This window comes from Marmota flaviventris, chromosome 13, assembly GCF_047511675.1.
Source record: "Marmota flaviventris isolate mMarFla1 chromosome 13, mMarFla1.hap1, whole genome shotgun sequence".
In the NCBI taxonomy this organism is placed as follows: Eukaryota; Metazoa; Chordata; class Mammalia; order Rodentia; family Sciuridae; genus Marmota; species Marmota flaviventris.
Window position 1 is genome coordinate 93,666,728 of NC_092510.1, and position 20,697 is coordinate 93,687,424.

General features: G+C 38.1%; 1 protein-coding gene across 13 annotated transcripts in view; it reads right to left on the minus strand.

Moving 5' to 3' along the window:
* Dennd1a (DENN domain containing 1A) overlaps positions 1 to 20,697 on the minus strand; it is a 504,614-nt gene that overhangs the window by 165,798 nt on the left and 318,119 nt on the right. For all 13 annotated transcript variants that reach the window (XR_011704159.1, XM_071600929.1, XM_027944539.3 and 10 more), the window contains exon 12: positions 16,896 to 16,997. Coding sequence is in view for 12 of the 13 variants with exons in the window: in XM_071600929.1 (XP_071457030.1) it covers positions 16,896 to 16,997 (102 nt within the window). In the remaining variant the exon portion in view is untranslated. The remainder of the gene's footprint in view (positions 1 to 16,895; positions 16,998 to 20,697) is intronic.

Below are 20,697 nucleotides of genomic sequence, written 5' to 3' on the forward strand. Positions count from 1 at the left end.
GCCCCATAAACTCCCATAAACTCCTCGATTGTTGACAAATCATATACACACGCTCAGGGCAAGGCTCACTGGATCATGATGCTCCTTCCCTTCCTGAGTGGAATGTACAAGTCATGGAATGGACACTCATGGAGAGCAGCTCAAAGCAGAACCGAGACTTACAGGCTTTTTCTTAAAAGCATGAAGAATGAATAACTGGACATGGGTCATAGAATCCTCTTATGCAAACTGTTCCCTGACCCAAAGTTCAATATCAGTAGATTTGTCATAGAGGGAAGCTTCCAACAGATTTTATGAAAGAACTACAGAGAAACAATAGGGGATAGAATTCAGCACTCTTCTTTGGTCTGGGAACTTATCAAAGCATGAATCTTATCACATCATTCCCTGGCTTGAATGTCTTAGTTGATTCTTCATAGCCCAAAATATAAATTTCAAACCTGTCTGTATGACTATACTCAATCTGTTCTTTCCTGTCTACGTATCTGGTCTTACCCTCTGTCCCTCCCATCCACATACCCCATGCTCCAGCTATGGTATAAACTATCATCTCCTGCCCAACACACTATACTTTCATTACCACTTCCAGTCTCCATTCCTACCTGCAGTTGAGCTCATCTCTCCTTTTCCAGGAATGGTGACTGCTTCTTATATGTCTCCATGGGCCCTATGGCCCAACAAATACACTGAGCACATGCCTAAAACATTTTGTCTAAATGAATAAAGGAGAAATAATCTTCATTCCTGAACTGGCTATGGATCTGCCCACTTGGGGCACTCTGAACCAGAAAAGTCTGGAGGTTCCTGTGGATGGAAGCAAAGTTGCTAATATAAAGTACAGATGTGTCTGGGGATGTGGCTCAAGCGGTAGCGCGCTCGCCTGGCATGCGTGCGGCCCGGGTTCGATCCTCAGTACCACATACAAACAAAGATGTTGTATCCGCCGAAAACTAAAAAATAAATCACATTAAAAAAACAAATAAATAAAGTACAGATGAGTGAAGAGTGACAAGAGATGAGGCAGGAGAGGTAGGCAGCTTGAATTTCACCCAGAAGCCAATAAAAATTTTTAAGTAGGGAGGAATATTCATGTTCTGAAATATGCCTTCCATGGGGGATGGGCTAGAATTGGAGGAATGGGGGCAAGATGGCAGTCCAACCTTTCATTAGCTCATCTACTAACCAGCCCGTGATCTCACCAAGGATAAGGATCATGTCTTAATTATCTCTGTGACTATTATATCTATCAAATGAAGAGACATTAGAGAATACTAACAATACGTGTGTAGCACAAAAGAATGATCAAATCTACAAGGGTACCTGTTCCTCTGCTTCAGGGATAGAATGAACTCTTCCCTTGCAAGGGTAAGGTGGCACTCAGCATCCAGAAGCCCTTGGCATGTCTCCAAAGACTGAGGATTCTGGGCTTTTGGAGAAACATGACATGAAGACACTCTAGTCAGGGCTTGCAATAAACATGAAATCTGTAAACAGGCCTTTAAGGTCAATAAACAGTAGTGTATTCTTGCCATAATTTTCCTTCAAAATCCACAGCTAGGAAACAATGCAATATTGTCAGTAAAAAAAAATAGATTTGTAAGTTTCATGGAAACTAGCAAAGCAGAGGCATTAACCTTGCCAACCACCACTCCCCCTTAAGAGAACAGAAAAAGCTGAGACAAGATTACAAACTGTGAGAGGAAGTTGTCTAGGCAGCTAGCGCAAAGCCAGAACCATCTTGCCTCCAAAGCTATCCTTTATCTATGTTCATAAATCATGTGAAGTCAGCAGCTGTTCTGAAAGCTATTCAATATTAGAAACCTTTTAAAGAGTTAATTTCGTTTTTTTAAGTATAAAAAAAGTATAGATTTATTAAGCACATACAATGTAACACAAATTATATATATGGCTTCTTATTCAAGCATGATTATACAGAGCAAACCATAAATATTAAGCAGTACATTTCTCAGTTTTTTAAATTTCCCCTTTGTTTATCTTTGAAATCCTTAACCTTTATGACTGAAGAAACTGCCTTTGGCCTGATTTGATCTGGTGTATTTCTTTAGCTTAGCAATCAAGAATCAACACTCTTTTCAGCCCCTCTCCTTTAAAAAAGCAAAACTTCCATTAGATACTTGATCCACATCCATCTAAACTGGAATAGTCTTTTCTCTCCTTCTCCTCCATTCTCTTCCCTTTACTTTTTCTTTTAATTGATTTTAAAAAAATATAAATGACAGTGGAATGCAAAACTGTGGAGCCAATCTAGATGCCCTTCAGAGGATGAATGGATTAAAACAATGTGGCATACATACACAATGGAATTTTACTCAGCAATAAAAGAGAATAAAATTATGGCATTTGCAGGTAAATGGAAGGTGTTGGAGAAGATAATGCTAAGTGAAGTTAGCCAATCCCCAAAAGACAAATGGTGAATTTTTTGTCTGATATAAGGAGGCTGACTCATAGTGGGGTAGAGAGGGAGAGTGTGGGAGGAACAGATGAATTCTAGATGGGGCGGAGGGGGCAGGGGATTACCAAGGATAGTGGAATGTGATGGACATCATTATCCAAAGTACATGTATGAAGACACGAATTGGTGTCAACATATTTTATATACAACCATTGATACAAAAATTTAATTTATAAGGGCTATTCTTTTTTAAAATTAACTTATATTAAGTCATAGCTTATAACCAAAGAACACATATCTTTTAAAAGATTTGACTTCTTTTTGCTTAGTGCATGGTATTTAAAATTTGTTTATATTGTTTTGTGAGCCACAAGTTTGTTACTATGGAATAATGACTTAGTTAGAAAAAACAGGGATATAACACATTGTTTACCCATCTAACACTTGACATTTGGGCTGTTTTCAGATTGTGTACTACAGAGTTGCCATAAACATGCATGCATAAGCCTGTTTGGACATGTATTTTCACTTCTCTTGGGTGAATACTTAGAGAACAAGACTGCTGGGTATTGTGGCAGACCTATGTTTAACTTCAGAGAAAACTGCTAAATGTTTTTCAAAGTGGCTATAACATTTCTATTTCCAGAAGCAGTGATGAATTCCAGATAAATTGTTTCATGTTCTTGACAATGTTTGGTGCTGTCAGTCTTTGAAACATTTTAAAGTCAGCTTTATTGAGGTATGATTACATTAAAATTCACCACTCTTGGTAAATAGTTCTATGAATTTCAAAAGATGCATACAAATATCCACCAAGACAATCAAGATGAAGAACAGTTTCACCATTCCTTAAATTTCCCCTGTGCCACTTGATAGGCCTGGAAAACACACCTCTGATTTCTATCCCTACAGTTTTGCGGGTTCCAGGATGTCATATATGTGGATTCCTTCAGTTATAATGGATTTGACAGTCATCCATTTTGTTCAGCACATCAGTAATCAGTTTCTTTTTATTGCTGAGCAGTATTCCATTTCATAGGCATACCACTACTTGCTTATACATCTACAGTTGCAGGACATTTAGACTGTCCCCAGTTTGGGGCAATTATGAACAAAGCTGCTCAAAATATATACATGTGTTTGAATGTACATAACTAGGGCTGGGAATATAGCCAAGTTGGTAGAGTTCTTGTCTTGCATGAATAAATCCCTGGGTTCAATCACCAGCACCACAACCACAAGTTAAAAAAAAAAAGTTGAAGGTGGAAAAAAAAACCTTCCATGATAAACAAAAGAATTTATAGCTAGAAAACTGGGACTACAAAACATCCTTGGAAAAATATTTCATGAAGAGGAAATGAAAATCAGCAGAGGGAGGTAGTACCATAAAGAAAAAACTAATCAAAAAATAAAATTAAGTCAAGTTAAAGAATAAAAATAAATAAATATGGCTGGGAATACAAACCATGTATAAATAATAACCCTAAATGTTAATGGCTTAAACTCACCAATCAAAAGACGCAGGCTAGAAGATTGGATTTTTTTTTTTTTTTAAAAAAGATCCACAATATGCTGCCTCCAGGAGACTCATCTGATAGGAAAAGACAAACACAAACTGAAGGTGAAAGTTTGAGAAAAATCATACCACTCACATGGACTGCAGAAGCAAGCAGGGGTTTCCATCCTCATATCAAATAAAGTAGACTTCAAGCCACAGTTAATCAAAAGGGATAAAGACATTACACACTGTTCAAGGGAACTATACACCAACAAGACGTAACAATCATAAATATATATGCCCCAAACAATGGTGCAACTATGTTCATCAAACAAATTCTTCTCAAGTTCAAGAGTCAAATTGACCACAACACAATAATCTTGGATGACTTTAACACACCTCTCTCACCACTGGATAGATCTTCCAAACAAAATTTGAATAAAGAAACTATAGAATTCAATATTACAATCAATAACTTAGAATTAACTGATAAATACAGAATATTTCAACCTGCATCAACACCTGGAGACTAAACAATATGCTACTGAATGAACAATGGGTTTCAGAAGACATCAAGGAGGAGATTAAAAAATTCTTAGAAGTAAATGAGAAGATAGACACAACATATCGAAATCTCTGGGACACTATGAAAGCAGTTCTAAGAGGAACGTTCATTGCATGGAGCTCATTCCTTAAAAGAAGAAAAAGTCAACAAATAAATGACCTCACATTAGATCTCAAAGCCCTAGAAAAAGAAGAACAAATCAACAGCAAAAGCAGTAGAAGGCAAGAAATAATTAAAATTAGAGCTGAAATCAATGAAATCGAAACAAAAGAAACAATTGAAAAAATTGACAAAACAAAAAGTTGGTTCTTTGAAAAAATAAATAAAATTGACAGACCCTTAGCTATGCTAACAAAGAGAAGGAGAGAGAAAACCAAATTATCAGCATACATGATGAAAAGGTAACATCCCAACAGACACTACAGAAATACAGAGGATAATTAGAAATTATTTTGAAAACTTGTACTCTAATAAAATAAGAGATATTGAAGGCATCAACAAATTTCTTAAGTCATACTATTTGCCCAGATTGAATCAGGAAGATATTCACAATTTAAACAGACAATATCAAGTGATGAAATAGAAGATGCCATCAGAAGTTTACTAAACAAGAAAATCCCAGGACCGAATGGATACACAGCCGAGTTCTACAAGACCTTTAAAGAAGAACTAATACCAACACTCTTCAATTTAATTCAGGAAATAGAAAAAGAGGTTCCAAAACTCATTCTATGAGGCCAATATCACCCTGATTTCAAACTCATTCTATGAGGCCAATATCACCCTGATTCTAAAACCAGGCAAAGACACATCAAAGAAAGAAAACTTTAGATCAATAGCTCTCCCATGAACATAGATGCAAAAATTCTCAATAAAATTCTGGCACATCAAATACAAAAACATACCAAAAAAATCGTGCACCATGATCAAGTAGGATTCATCCCAGGGATGCAATGTTGATTCAACATAAGAAAATCAACAAATGTAATTCATCACATCAATAGACTCAAAGATAAGAATCATATGATCATCTCAACAGATTCAGAAAAAGCATTTGAACAAAATACAGTACCGCTTCATGTTCAAAACACTAGAAAAACTAGAGATAAAAGGAACATATCTCAACATCTTAAAGGCTTCTATACTAAGCCTCAAGCCAACATCATTCTAAATGGAGAAAAATTGAAGGTATTCTCTCTAAAAACTGGAACAAGACAGGGATGACCTCTTTCATCACTTCTATTTAACATAGTTCTTGAAACACTGGCCAGAGCAATTAGACAGTCGAAAGAATTAAAGGGATACCTATAGGAAAAGAAGAACTTAAATTAGCACTATTTGCTGACAATATGATTCTATACCTAGAAGTTCCACCAGAAAACTTCTAGAACTAGTAAATGGATTCAGCAAAGTAGCAGGATATAAAATCAACACCCATAAATTAAAGGAATTTCTGTATATCAGTGACAAATCCTCAGAAAGAAAACTATCCCATTTACAATAGCCTCAAAAAAAACAAAAACAAAAACAAAAACAAAACTTGGGAATCAACTTCATGAAAGAGGTGAAAGATCTATACAGTGAAAATTATAGAACCCTAAAGAAAGAAATCAAAGAAGACCTTAGAAGATGGAAAGATCTACCTTGCTCTTGGATAGGCAGAATTAATATTATCAAAATGATCATACTACCAAAAGCACTATACAGATTTAATGCAATTCTGATCAAAATCCTAATGGCATTCCTCATAGAAATAGAAAAAGCAATCATGAAATTCATCTGGAAAAATAAGAGACCCAGAATAGCTAAAGCAATCCTTAGCAGGAAGAGTGAAGCAGGTGGCATCACTATACCAAGACCTTAAACTATATTGCCGAGCAAAAGTAACAAAAACAACATGTATTGGCACCAAAACAAGACTGGTAGACCAGTGGTACAGAATAGAGGACACAGAGACTAACCCACAAAATTACAATTATCTTATATTAGATAATTAGATAATATTAGATAAAAAGGTGCCAAAAACATGCATTGGAGAAAAGATAGCCTCTTCAACAAATGGTGTTGGGAAAACTGGAAATCCATATGTAACAAAATGAAATTAAACCCCTATCTCTCACCATGCACAAAACTCAATTCAAATTGGATCAAGGACCTAGGAATTAAACCAGAGACTCTGCTTCTAATAGAAGAAAAAGTAGGCCCTAATCTTCATCATGTGGGATTAGGCCCCAACTTTCTTAATAAGACTCAATAAATGGGATGGACTCAGACTAAAAAGTTTCCTCTCAGCAAAAGAAACAATCTGTGAGGTGAATGGAGAATCTACATCTTGGGAGCAAATTTTTACCTCTCACACATCAGATAGAGCACCAATCACTAGGGTATATAAAGAACACAAAAAGCTAAGCACCGAAAAGCAACAACAAAAACCCCAATCAATAAATGGGCCAAGGACATAACAGACACTTCTCAGAAGAGGATATACAATCAATCAACAAATAGATGAAAAAATGTTCATCATCTCTCGCAATTAGAGAAATGCAAATCAAAACTACTCTAAGATATCATGTCACTCCAGTCAGAATGGCAGCTATTTTTTAAGACAAACAATAATAAATGTTGGCGAAGATGTGGGGGAAAAAGGCACACTCATACATTGCTGGTGGGACTGCAAATTGGTACGACCAATTTGGAAAGCAATATGGAGGGAGATTCCCTGGAAAACTGGGAATGAAACCACCATTTGACTAAGCTATCCCTCTCCTCGGTCTATACCCAAAGGACTTTTAAAAGCAGCATACTACAGGGACATAGCCACATCAATGTTTATAGCAGTATAATTCACAAGAGCTAAACTATGGAACCAACCTAGATGTCCCTCAGTAGATGAATGGATTAAAAATGTGGCATATATACACAATGGAATATTACTAAGCAATAAAAGAGAATAAAATCATGGCATTTGCAGGTAAATGGATGGCGTTGGAGAAGATAATGCTAAGTTAGCCAATCCCCAAAACACAAATGCCAAATGTTTTCTCTGATATAAGGTTACTGACATAGAATGGGGTAGGGAGGGGGAGGATGGGAGGAATAGACAAACTCTAGATAGGGTAGAGGGGTGGGAAGGGAAGGGAGGGGACAGGGGGTTAGCAATGATGGTGGAATGTGATAGACATCATTATCCAAAGTACATGTATGAAGACATGAATTGGTGTGAACATACTTTATATACAGAGAGATGAAAAATTGTGCTCTATATGTGTAATAAGAATTGTAATGCATTCCACTGTCATTTATTTAAAGAATAAAATCAATTAAATATTTTAAAAAGAAGAAGAATGTACATAACTCTTCATTTTCTTGGGTAAATACCTAGTAGCTAGAATGGTCACATATAAACATATGGTTAAGACGTACATTTATATAGAATTCTTGTTTTTTTAAGTCATATCAGTGGGTACAGAATAGTACTTCAAGGTGGTCTTAATTTGTACCCTCTGACTAAAGATGCTGAGTATATTTTCATGTGTCTGCTGGCTATTTAAATAATGTGTGTGTGTGGGGGGGCTCTTCAAGTCTTTGGTCTATCTTAATTGGACTTTCTTATTATTGAGTTTCTGAGATTTAACTATTAGTACTATTTTTTCCTCAGTCTGTAGCTTCTCTCTTTCTTTCTCTTTTTTAATGCTGTCTTTGGAAAGAGTATTTTACCTTTTGTGAGGTCCAACTTATCAATTTTTCTTTTATGATGTGTTTTTGTGTCCTAGGAAATCTTTGCCTACACCAAATTCAAGAAGATTTTCTCCTCCATGTTTTCCTAGTTTTTGCTTCTGCTTTTTGAGCTAATGTCTGCATGAGATAAAAGTCAAAGTTCATTTTTTTTCCATATTGATAACCCAGTTGCTTGAACATATTTGTTGGAACACCCCACCCCCACCCCAACAAAACTCAACTCTCCTTTCTCTGTTGAATTATTTTGGTGCATTTGTTGCAAATCAATTGTTCATTTACTTATAGGTCTAATTCTGGACTCTTTATTTGAACCTATTGACTTAGATGTCTATCTACATTGTCTTGATTGCAGTAAAGTCTGTAGTATGGCTTGAAGGCAGGTAATGTAAGTTCTAAGGCTTTATTCTTCCTTCTCAACATTGTTTTGGCTATTCTAGTTCTTTCGCATATTCATATACATTTTAGAACCAGCTTGTCAAGTTTTCAGAAAAAAAAAAAGGCCATCTGGAATTTGGGTTGGGATTATACTGAATCTATAGATCAATTTAGGGAAAATTAACATCTTAAAAATATTGAGTAAAAAAATATTTAGTTTTCCAATCCAAAACATGGAATATCTCTCCATGTATTTAGGTCTTTCAATTTTTTTTCTCAAGTGTTTTATAGCTTGCAGCTTACAAATCTTACACATTTTTTTTGTTAAATTTATTCCTAAGTATTTTGTGTTTTGTATGCTATTTTAAATGGTACTTAAAAAAAAAATCTCATTTTTAAATTGCTCATTACAAGCATATAGAAATACATTTCAATTTTATATACTGACCTTAACCTGCACCTGTTGTTACATTCATTTGTGAGACTCTAAGATTTTCCATATACATAATTATGATGTGTGTAAAGATAATTTTATTTACTTCATTTAATATTTAGGGCTTTCATCTCTTTTTCTTGTCTTAGGGAATGGGTTAGACTCTCGAGTGCAATGCTGAAGAGAGAGAGTTTACATGTTCTTTGCTGGTGGCATCTTCCAGGGGAAAGCAGTCAGTCTTGTTCTTGATGTGGTACCTTCCAGTATGTATAATGCTGCTATTAAAATGAGGATTCCAGTCTGCTAGGAGCTTTAGATGAATGGGTGTTGAATTTTTTTCTAAAATACTTTTTTTGTGTATGTCTTGCTACAGTTTTTCTTTTTCTTTTTTTGTCTACCAATATGGCAAATTACACGTTTTTTCAAATATTTAGCCAATCTATTCACTTAATCATGGTGCATTATCCTCTTTATATGTTGTTGGATTCAATTGATGAATATTTTATTAAAAATTTTTGCATATGAAGCATATTATCTTATGTATTCTTTTCTTATAAATTCTTTGGTTTTCATGTCAGGGTAATGCTGATCTCATAGAATAAGTTGAGAGATACCCCTTTACCTCTATTTTCTGAAAAAGTTTGTAGAAGATTATACCAGTTTGTCTTAAATGTTTGACAGAATTAGCCAGTGAAGCTATCTAGACCTGAAATTTTCTTTGTGGGAAAGTTTTAATTACAAATTCAAAAAATTAATAGAAATAATGCTATTTTTGAAAAATCCTTTAGTCATTTTCTGTAATTTGTATATTTGAAGGAGTATATTCATTTCCTCTAACTTGTCAAAATCATAGACATAAAGACATTCATAATACCCCCTTATTTTCTTTTGTGTGAATGTCTGTACATTCTATCATGGATAGAACCCAGAGGTGCTCTACCACTTAGCTATACCCCCAGCTCCTTTTATTTCTATTTTGAGATAGGGTTTCACTGAGTTGCCCAGGCTGGTCTTGAAATTGCAATCCTCCTGCTTTAGCCTTCAGAGTCGCTGGGATTATAAGCATGCACCACTGTGCCCTACATCCTTTTACGAGTTTTAAATAAACTTTTACTTTGGAACTTTTTTAGATTTATAGAAAGTTGCAAAGATAGTATAAAAAGTTATCTATATGCTCCTCACTCACTTTCAGTTTCCTCTATCTGGTACCACCATTGGACATTTGACAAAGCTGAGACAAAGTCTTGCTGAAGTTGGTATGTTATTAACTGAATTTCAGTGTCTCTTGTAATTTCTCCACTAAAGTAATTTTTTTTCTATCTCAGGATTCAATTCAGATTTATAAGTCACATCTCCTTATTCTCCTCTAATCTATGACTGTTTCTCAGTCTTTCCTTTGATCTTGGCCATTTTGAGACATAATAGTCAGATATTTTGTAGGAAGTCCCCAAATTTGAGTTTCCCTGAAGTTTCTGTCATGATTAGGACAGGTTTTTGAAAAGAATACTATGGAAGAGGTAAAGTATCTTTCTCATCACATGACATCAGGGGTTACATGACATCACATGACCTTACTGGTGATGTTAAACTTGATTGCTTGGGTAAGGCAGTGGCTGTTTCTCCCCTAAAGTTACTATTCTTCCTTTACATATTCTATTTTTTTAGAAGTCAACACTAAGTACAGTCCACATCTAAGTGTAAATACTCTCCTGGAAAAAATAGACTTTATAGATATTTGAACTTTTTCTATGAGGAAGACTTGTCTTTTCTCTCCACCAACTCTCTCGATTAGTGATACAGATTCATCTATTTGAATTTTTATATTTGAAATGAAATTCTTATACATAGCATACAATTAGGTCTTTGCTTTTTAAAAATCTCTTTTCATTGGAGTATTTAGATGATGTATATTAAATGTAATAATTGAGACAGCTGGAAAAATCTATCATCATACTAACTTTTCTATATATTTTATCTGTGTTTGGGTCCTTTATTTTTCCACCAAAATTTCTTTGGATCTTTAATATCAGCTTATTACATGTATGAAGACAGAAATATAGATATACATATAACATAGACATATACTCTCTTTTTTCTTCGTGGTTTCTCTAAGATTAACAATATACATCTTTAACAATACAGTGTACTTTCAACTGGGTACACATGCCTATAATGCCAGCTATTGGGGAGGCTGAGGCAGAAGGATCACAAATCTGAGGCCAGCCTGGGCAACTGAGCAAGACTTTGTCTCAAAATTAAAAAATAAAAAGGGCTGCAGATGGGCTGGGGTTGTGGCTCAGTGGTAGAGCATGTGCCTAGCATATGTGAGCCCCTGGGTTCTATCCTCAGCACCACATAAAAATAAATAAAAATAAAGGTATTTAAAAAAAAGGGGGGGGGTGGCTGCAGATTAGGTTTACTGGTAAAGTGTCCCTGGATTCAATCCCCAGTTCCAAAAAAAAAAAAATAGTTTTCAAATATTCTACCAGTTTATATATAATGTAAGGACTTTTAATTAAACAGTACACATCTATTCTCCCCCACTCTCTCCTTTGAACTATTGTGGTCATATATTTCATTTCTATTTATGAAACAATACATATCAGTATTCTTTTTATTATTATTTTTGGTGGGGAGTACTGGGGATTGAACCCAGGAGCATTGAACCACTGAGACATATCCCCAGCCCTTTTTGTTTTGAGACAGGGTTTAAAAATAGCAACTTCTTTTGATATTTCTTGTAGCTCATATATGCTGACAATTATTTCTCTCAGTTTTTATTTGTTTGAAAAAAAAGTCTTAATTTTGCTTTCCTTTTGAAGTATATTTTCACTGTATATAGAATTATAGGTTGACAAAGATCTTCTATCATCACTTTAAAAATATCATTCTATTATCTTCTGATGTACATAATTTCAGACAAGAAGTCTGCTGTGATTACTAATTTTTCTAATAATTTTTCTCTAGCTAATTTTAAACTTTTCTCTTTATCACTGGTTTCGAGAAATTATGATATACCTTTGTGTGTTCTTTCTTTTTTATTTTTGAGTTCCTTATGCTTGAGGTTCATTGAGCTTCTTAGAACTCTGAGTTTATTATTTTTATCAAAACATGTAAAAATTCACCTTCCTCATCTGCTGGGTCTACATTAGTCCTCTTGAGACTGTGATATGCATCACTGAGATTCTGTTTATTTTGTCAGTTTTCTTTCTCAGCTTCATATTAGACAGTTTTTATTTCTATGTCTTCAAGTTCATTTTTTTTTATTCTGCAGTGTCTCATCTCCTCCTAGTTCCAAAAGTGACTTTCTTTTTCATTCAGCATATTATATTTTTCCCTCTAGAGGTTCCCTTTTGTTCTTTCTATATCTTCTATTTCTCTCATTTAGTTCAAGTCTTTCTTTAAATCCACAGACATATTTACAATCTTCATAATACCTGTTTCAAGTTCCTTGTCTGCTAGTTCTACCACATCTGTCATTTCTGAGTCTGCTTACACTGACTATTTTTTCTTTTGATAGGTTACATTCCAGACTCTCAACATGTGTTGTACTTTTAAAATAGGATGCTAAGTACTGATAACGTCAGGAGTTGAATGCTGGGTTTGTTGTCTTCTTTTAAAGTTTATTTTGACAAGTGGTTGAATTTTCTTGTACATTAGGTTGATTCCTTTCGAGACTTTAGAAACAGACTTGTTTCAAACTTTTTTTTTTTTTTTTTTTTTTTGGTACTGGTGATTGAACCCAGGGGTGCTTTGCCATTAAATCACATCCCCAGACTTTTTAAAATTTTTTATTTTGAAACAGGGTCTAGCTAAGTTGCTTAGGGCCTTGTGAAGTTGTTGAGGCTAGCCTGGAACTTGTGATCCTCCTGCCTCAGCCTTCTGAATCACTAGGATTACTTAAAACATTTTATTGACGTTTAACATAACAACATAAAAATTAACTCACCCATAATTTTAAAAATTATATCCAGCTTGAATTCTTCCCCATATAACTAGCACTCAGATCAAAAGCCAGCACATTACCAGCACCCCTAAAGCCCTCTCTTAAGTTTTCAAGGCTTGATTTTATGTATTGTTTGGGCAGAGATAAAATAACCTTCACTCTAGAGTTAATTTAGACCTATTATCAAGTCATACTCTCCCAGTCTCTAGTGCTTATCCTCAGTGATCACCCAGGTCTCTATTCTGACTGGTCTGAACCTGAATGATTCCTAGGCCTGTGTGGGCTCAGGGAATATAGTTCATTGTGTAGACTTTTTTTTTTTTTAATTTTTTTTTTTTTTTTGAGAGAGAGAGAGAGAGAATTTTAATATTTATTTTTTAGCTTTCGGTGGACAGAACATCTTTGTTTGTATGTGGTCCTGAAGATCGAACCCGGGCCGCACACATGCCAGGCGAGCGCGCCACCACTTGAGCCACATCCCCAGCCCAATCATTGTGTAGACTTTGATCAGGAGTTTCATCCTCCATTTGGGCAGATTATTCTTCAATAAGTCAGTCAATTCAGATTTCTGAAACTTTTCCTGTGATGTTGCTCCCTCCTGTCCAGTACTCTTTCTGACTCACAAACTCAGATTTTAACCTTCTAACTCAATAAAAGTGTTGTACTTTGCTGAGGATCGCCCTTCTGGTATCAGGTGTCTGGAAAATGCCTCAAGGAAGAAAGCCAGGGGAATGATAAGTCTCACATCACTTGTTTCCTCTCATTCTGGGATCACAGCTCTGAATGGCCTGTTATCCAATCTGCCTGTCCAGAGTTTCAATAGTTAATAGTGGGAAGATTAATCCAGTTCCAACTGTTACATCATGGCTATCAGCAGAACCAAGACCTCTTTTAATATAATTTCCAGCATGGATGCCATGTTTTGCAAGATTTCATCTATCAAAATAACCCAACCCATATGTGCTTTCCATCCTTCCATCTATCTATTCAATGGCTGCTAGATCTTTGGGAAACAGGGATTGGTTCATGTTCTCAAAAAGTAACAATTCAATGGGAAAGCCATTTTTTTCTGGCAAAAAGGAGAGATTGTAGGGTCAACTGTGGACATGCTGATAATAGATCAGTGTGATTACACAAGCAATACAAAAGGCTTTGGGAAAAGATATGGTCAACATAGGTCTCTTTCCTTGCAGAGGTCAAGGAAAATTTTTAGCATAATGTTTAGAGAAAGTCTTGAAGAGTAACTGAGAGATTAATGGATGTGATAGGATATTTTGAACAAAAGAAACTGCATGCAAAGTATGAAGCCATGGAACAATACCTAAGTGTGGGAGAACTACTAATATAGGGTTAGAAGAAGAGAAGGGAGAGAGCTAAAACTATGAAAAAACAATAAAATAGAAACCCCAGGAGCATCACACCATGAAGTGGGGCTTTAAATGCTGTGCTTATCATCATTCACACCTGTACTTTGTTGTTAACTACCATTTAGAGTGATAACAGGATGGATATTTTGATTATATACGTCACATTGAATTCTTACAACCACCTTATGAAGAAATGAAGAGAGCTTTAGTAATTTTGCCCCAAGTCACACGGCCAGGATTTAAACATAGGTCTGTGTGAGTCCAAAGTGAACAAAGCAAACTTGCCTTGAATCTATAGGTAGAGGGAAGTTCTAGAAGAATATTTTGTTTTTAAAAGTTTTTTTTTTCCCCAGATAATTTTCATTGATGGAGCAATTTCAAGTCAGAGGGATATATAGTTTAATTTTTGTTTTTAGAAAAGTCACTCTGGTACACCTGGAAGGACTGGAGGGAGGAAGACGGGATCAGATGAACCAATTTGTAGGCTGCTGGCAATAGTGCAGGAAGAAACAAGAGGGTGCATCAGGTGGCATTTAGGAGGGATGGGAAAGAGGATGTGGACTAACAAAATGTTTAAGTTGTTCAATCCTTCAGCAGCTCTGGCAAAAAGGAGAGATTGTAGGGTCAACTGTGGACATGCTGATACACTGGAAGTAGCAGGTCCTGTGTCAAAGATGAGACAGAATCTCTCCTCTTGTAAAGTTCATGTAGCATTATAGAATCCAACTTATGAATTCCACTGAAATACAATAGGTGCCTTATGGACCACACATTCCCTTCCCATTACTATCTTGGGACCCCATGCTGGGAAACACTGCTGTAAAATATTCTCAATTCCCTTTCAAACCAGCTTGAAGTTAAGAAGTCCTATATGCCCAGGCTGAAACTGTTAGGACCAGGAGGGTATTAGTGATCTACTAATTTGCCTGTAATTATCAACAACTATTTTATTAAAAAATGCAGGTACCATTTATTGACCACTGGCAACATATGAGCACTGTACTAGGCATTGGGTGAACATTATAATTTACCACAATAATCCTAAGAGTACTCTTGGCACCTCTCCTGTAGAGGGGGAAGCTGAAGTGCTAAGATAGAAAATAACTTTCTTGAGTTCCTTCGCTTCCCTGAGACAGCCTCAAAGATCACTTAAAAAACCTGTCATCTTCAGGAAGATTCCATTAAACTCTCCCAAAGTTTGTTACTCTCTCTCCTGGGCCTTTCTGTGACTGATTTCTATTTCCCTTGTGGTCCCTGTTATGCTACACTGTGGTGTACATATAATTTACATGTCTGTTTTCCCTTACTGGAATGTACTCTATGTAGAGTTCTGCCTTCTCTTTACCTGTACAGGGTTAGAGTGATGCAGATGGAGTCAGTTGGAACACTGCATGGTTTCTGAGATGACAGTCATCCTGTTCTGTGTCAGAGCCCTTGGCCTTTATTTGGCAGCTGATATGCCTCCCAGTCAGTCACTTCCCACATTTCACTTGGCAGTTGCAAGGTCCCTGCTTGAGAGATCCATGCCTTACAGAGGAGCTTGACCAGGGAACGGGAACAGGGTAGGTTCTATGCACTCAAGAGTTGGGCTTGCATATTGGGAGTGGAGAAGAGACCTTCCTCAGAGTGGTGCAAAGAGTAAAGGAGAGGTCAATGACAAGGACTTAGCACAGCACCTAGTGAGCAACAGGTCAATGATAGTAGCCATTATTCAGTGATGCTGCAAAGGAAACATTTTTTTTTTTTATAGCACAAAAATAACATTCCATCCCCAAATCTCACAGGAAGGTAAAAGCAGAGAAGTCTGAAATCATTCATCAACACACAGTAATCCCTTCAGAAAAGCACAGTGCCACAGGGGCTCCTGACAGATGGAGCACCACCACCCACCATGTCAAACACTCCCAGACACAAACCCAGTCTGATCTGTTGCACAGGGCCAGTAACATGGGCTTCTTTCATTTTGGAAGCCAGAAGAATATATGGATATTCTGGTACATGGAACCACAGGAACATGAAGACCACCCTTGCCTATGAGGCCATATTCTCCCTTGGGTTGATTATGGGGTAGACAAGTCAACTTTCAAACCTGCCACAGGAGCTGACGTGAGATACTAGTATGGCCAGATGTCAACTGGCAAATATGGCAGCCAGTCACTTTTAATTCTATAGAACCCACATAGGTTTGAATTACTGTACACTGTACACACTGAAAACCCTCCTACTCACCATCTGGGTGTTACTCAGAAGATGCTACCCTGCTCTCTAGAGATGGCAATGTGCTAGGGAAGGGTGGCATCCCTCCTTCCCAGGCTCCCACAGAAGTTGCTCAGACTCTGGAATTACTTCACAGACTTTCAGATGAAAGTCATCAGAGCAAAATAAAACTCAAAGAATAAACTACCTCACAACTTTCTACCCTGTTTCAGAGAAGACAGAGAAACAAACCACAGTTCTTAGGTCACAGGAAACCACAGCTATCTTCTCTCCCCCCACACACTCATGTTCATTTCCATGGCACAAGCAAGCAGGAGTCAGATCTCAAGAGCACATTACCTACCACATCATTTGGAAGGCTCTGGAGGTCATCAAAGGGAGTTTCCAGGGTGTTGGTATCCACATTCAGGATCACAACATCATCCAGGGCCATGTTTCTGACTTTCTGCAAGTAAACAAAATCCAGAAGAGAAAGTCATTGAAATTCTACCAGGACACAGATATTCCCTCTTTGCTTCTCCAGGGAGGGGAGTAGAGGAAAAGGTGACATTTGACCAAAGCTTACTAGTACTCTGGCAGCCCATAAATGGTACGCATTTGTTATTCATTTAACTCCTGTGAAAACTCTTGAGTTTGCATGTCATCCCCAGGCCCAGGAGTGAAGCGAGTTTCACCCACCCTAAGTAACATGCCCCAGGTCTCACAGCTAAGAAGAGAAAGATTGTACCCTATCATTGTTTTCTCTGTGTATGTGCACATGCATGTACATGAGTGTACTTTTTAAAACATAAGCTGAAGACCTAAACCTCTGGTTCCAGGAATATACAAAGGCTTTTAAGACACCCACATTCATTCCTTTCTTCTCATTTACCAAAAGCAACCTGCTCATCTCTCTTTTGGATTTCGTCATTCTTGGGTAAAGAATATGGTATGTGGCCTAGTGTGAATATGTTCACATTTCTCTTGAACACTAATTAGGAAGGTCACACTTTCAGTCTGGTTCCATTTTCCATAAAAACCCAGCTACTAAGGCTCTGGCCATGAGTTTTTATTGTTCAAATTCCACTGTTAATCCACTGCTAGAATCCATTTTCATCTTTCTCCTGCCAGCCCACCACCATTCAGTCCTCCTTCTCCATTTGTATCAAATTTGCTCCTCACAGGTTTTAAACTTCAGAACTATTGTCTATTTTATTTTGCCCAAAGTAGGAAGACCCTATCAGTTGTCATTCAAACTGGGACACTTGTGAATTTAGAAGAGTGCATATCATACCAGGGCAACAGGCAGAAGACGGGACATATGGTAACCCTATATGTAAGGGACTGATTTCATTATTAATTTCCTATTGAGTGCACCATATGACTGTCCAGGTATGCACTGCCCAGGAGATCTGGCCAGCAAGGCTGGAACTGAAGGAGCCAACCTGTGTGCATACCAAGGCCCTGGCTGGGGTGGAGGTGGGGAATGTCTTTAACACCAGTTCCCGACCCAGACATATGATGATGTGAAAGCCCATTTGCTAATGCTCTGGAAATGACCAATTTAAAAGTACAATTAATTCTTATCTTATTGTTCATAACTCAAGGAAAATGAGTTCAGACAAATGAGGTAAATAAGTGGTAGAAGGTCGAATAGCACTGGCTACCTCCGTAGCCCATGTTCCCTGCACCACACTATCCACCTCCTTGTCGCCAGACACCCTCAGTAAGATTGATCTCAGCCCTCATCCCTGGAGCCCTGGCACCCCTTTGCCTGCCTCCCCACACTGGGCTCATCTGTAAAGACTGCCACTGTGTGGCTAATAACCAGTGCCTACCTAATGAAGTGATCCATGCTTGGTAAGTGCTGATATTGGCTGATATTTAAACTCCAGTCCCTAGGATAGCACTTGGTACCTAAATAAACATTCTGAGATTCTTCCTAGCAGGAGGGTGGAACCATGCTGGTCAGAAGCCTTCTAGGGTTGAAAAAATACTCCTGGGCAAGCCTTCCACTTAGGACCAGAGCCTCTAACTCCATCTGACTCCTCTGGGCCACTGGGGCCAGTCCACAAACCTATTGATCAATCTGAAAACATCTGCCAAGTCCTTACCACGTGCTGAGATCCACAGAGGATGGACAAGATCGCTAATCTGAGTTTATTCTCCCCACTAAACCTCAATATGCATATTAATTACTGCCCTATTTATAGGCCAACAGCTATCAACAAATGGTGAAGGGATTGATAATAATTCAATCACTGAATGTTGTACAGCACTTTTGTCTTACAAAGCATAATCCCTGTTTCATGGAGGAGAACATCAAGACTCAGAGAGCTGTCCACAGCTCCTTAGCTGCCCACTCTGCCAGCAACTCAGCAGGTTGAAGGCCTTGCACTGCACCAGCAGGAAGTTAAATAAATAGCATGGACAACCATTTTTTCCACTGTGTCACATTTTGGAGCTCATGAAAGATCACCACACAGATGCTTTCATTTCCACCAGTGACCTGGTAGTGAGATATCACCATTCCTATTTTCAAGATGAGAAACTGAGGCTCCAAGAAGTGCAACAGCTTGCCTAAGGCTGTGTGTCTAATTGGTTTCTTCATCTGAGAAGTTGGAAGAGCTATGACCTCTCCTTCTCTCACGTCCCCCTGGACTGTTTGAGAATTAGAGGTCAGGGACACACAGTGCGGAGCCATAGTACAGCTTATTATTTACCATTTAGCGGCTATTATTATTATTTAACACATACAATAGCTATAGACAGAAGAGCTGTAGTAGCATTGGCTTAAGGGCGGAAATGCTTCCGTTCTCTTGGTGGTAACTATTTGCTTCTCATTTTGAATGCTAAAGCACAGAAACTGAATCAGAGAGGCAGTTGAGGATGCCAGGCCTCGAAGACTAAATGGAGGCCCCTGTACCAAGAATCACCTATTTGCCTCATCTGACCTCCCAAACAGCCCCAAACAGAAGGGGGCAGGAGGCAATGACCACTGGAGAGAAGCATCAGGGGCTGAAAGGCCTTGTGAGTGGATGTTGATTCTGGACCAGAATCGGGCCTTGTTCCTCTGTCCCCAGAGGGGCCCCAGCAGCACAGACCAGCCCTTGTGGACTCTCCATGGCTAGGCTGGGGCAGGCTTTTGATTTCTTCCCACTCCTGGCTGGAGGACTTGCCGGCTAAGCTGTGTGGAGTGTTTACTTTTCCAACAATGGCAGCAGGCTGAAGAAGAGGAAAAAACCTGGCCCTTTCTTCAGATTTAGCAGGCCAGGGTCCCCTTAGTAACCGAAATGCCCCTAGCACCAGGCTCCAGGCAGGAGCTACAGTGGCACAGTTTCCTCTTGTAGGACAATGCTGCCCTCTTGGTGGCAAAGCCTCTCCAAAGGGGCTGGCATGGGTTCAAGGGCGTTCCTAAAGCTCAGTGTTCCCAAGGAAAGAATCAGAGGCTGGTTTGGCCGGATGGTACCCTGTCCCTGAAAGACTCAAGGCAACAAGGAGAATGAAGAAAGGCAAGAAAAACTCACACCGAGGCTGTGGAGTGGGAAGTGCTGGAGGAGAAGGAAGCTGGATGATTACTGGGTGCCAGCTCACTTCATCTTAACCATGCTGTGAGGGAGATACTACCATGTCCCTGGTAAAGGTGAAGAACTGGTAGCTCAGAGAGGCAAACAAACTGCCCAAAGCCCCATAGCCAGTGAGTGGCAGCAGAGCTGGCTTTAAGCATAGTCTTGACTCCAAAGTTTATCCCTCTCTGAAGAGATCCTAAATACTCTGCTCAGGCTTCAGAATGAGTAGCTGTGAGGTGCATACAGTTATATGAATGCTCTCGGGATCTGTTTTCTCTTCTGCAAAATCAGGCCTGCCTTTTGTATCTGAAACATCATACGTACCTACTACAAAAAAATGGGAAAGGTGTGCTGGGTGCAGTGGTGCAAACCTGCAGTCCCAGTTTCTCAAGGGAGGCCAAGGCAGGAGAAACACAAGTTCAAGGCCAGCCTGGGCAACTTAGTGAGACCCTATCTCAAAAAACAACTTTAAAAAGGACTGGGCATGTAGCTCAGTGGTAGAGTGCTTTATGTAGCATTTGCTAGGCCCAGTACTGCAAATTAAAAGAAGGCTGGAAGAAGGAGGGGTGTGAGGGGAGGGAAAGAAGATTTCAAAGA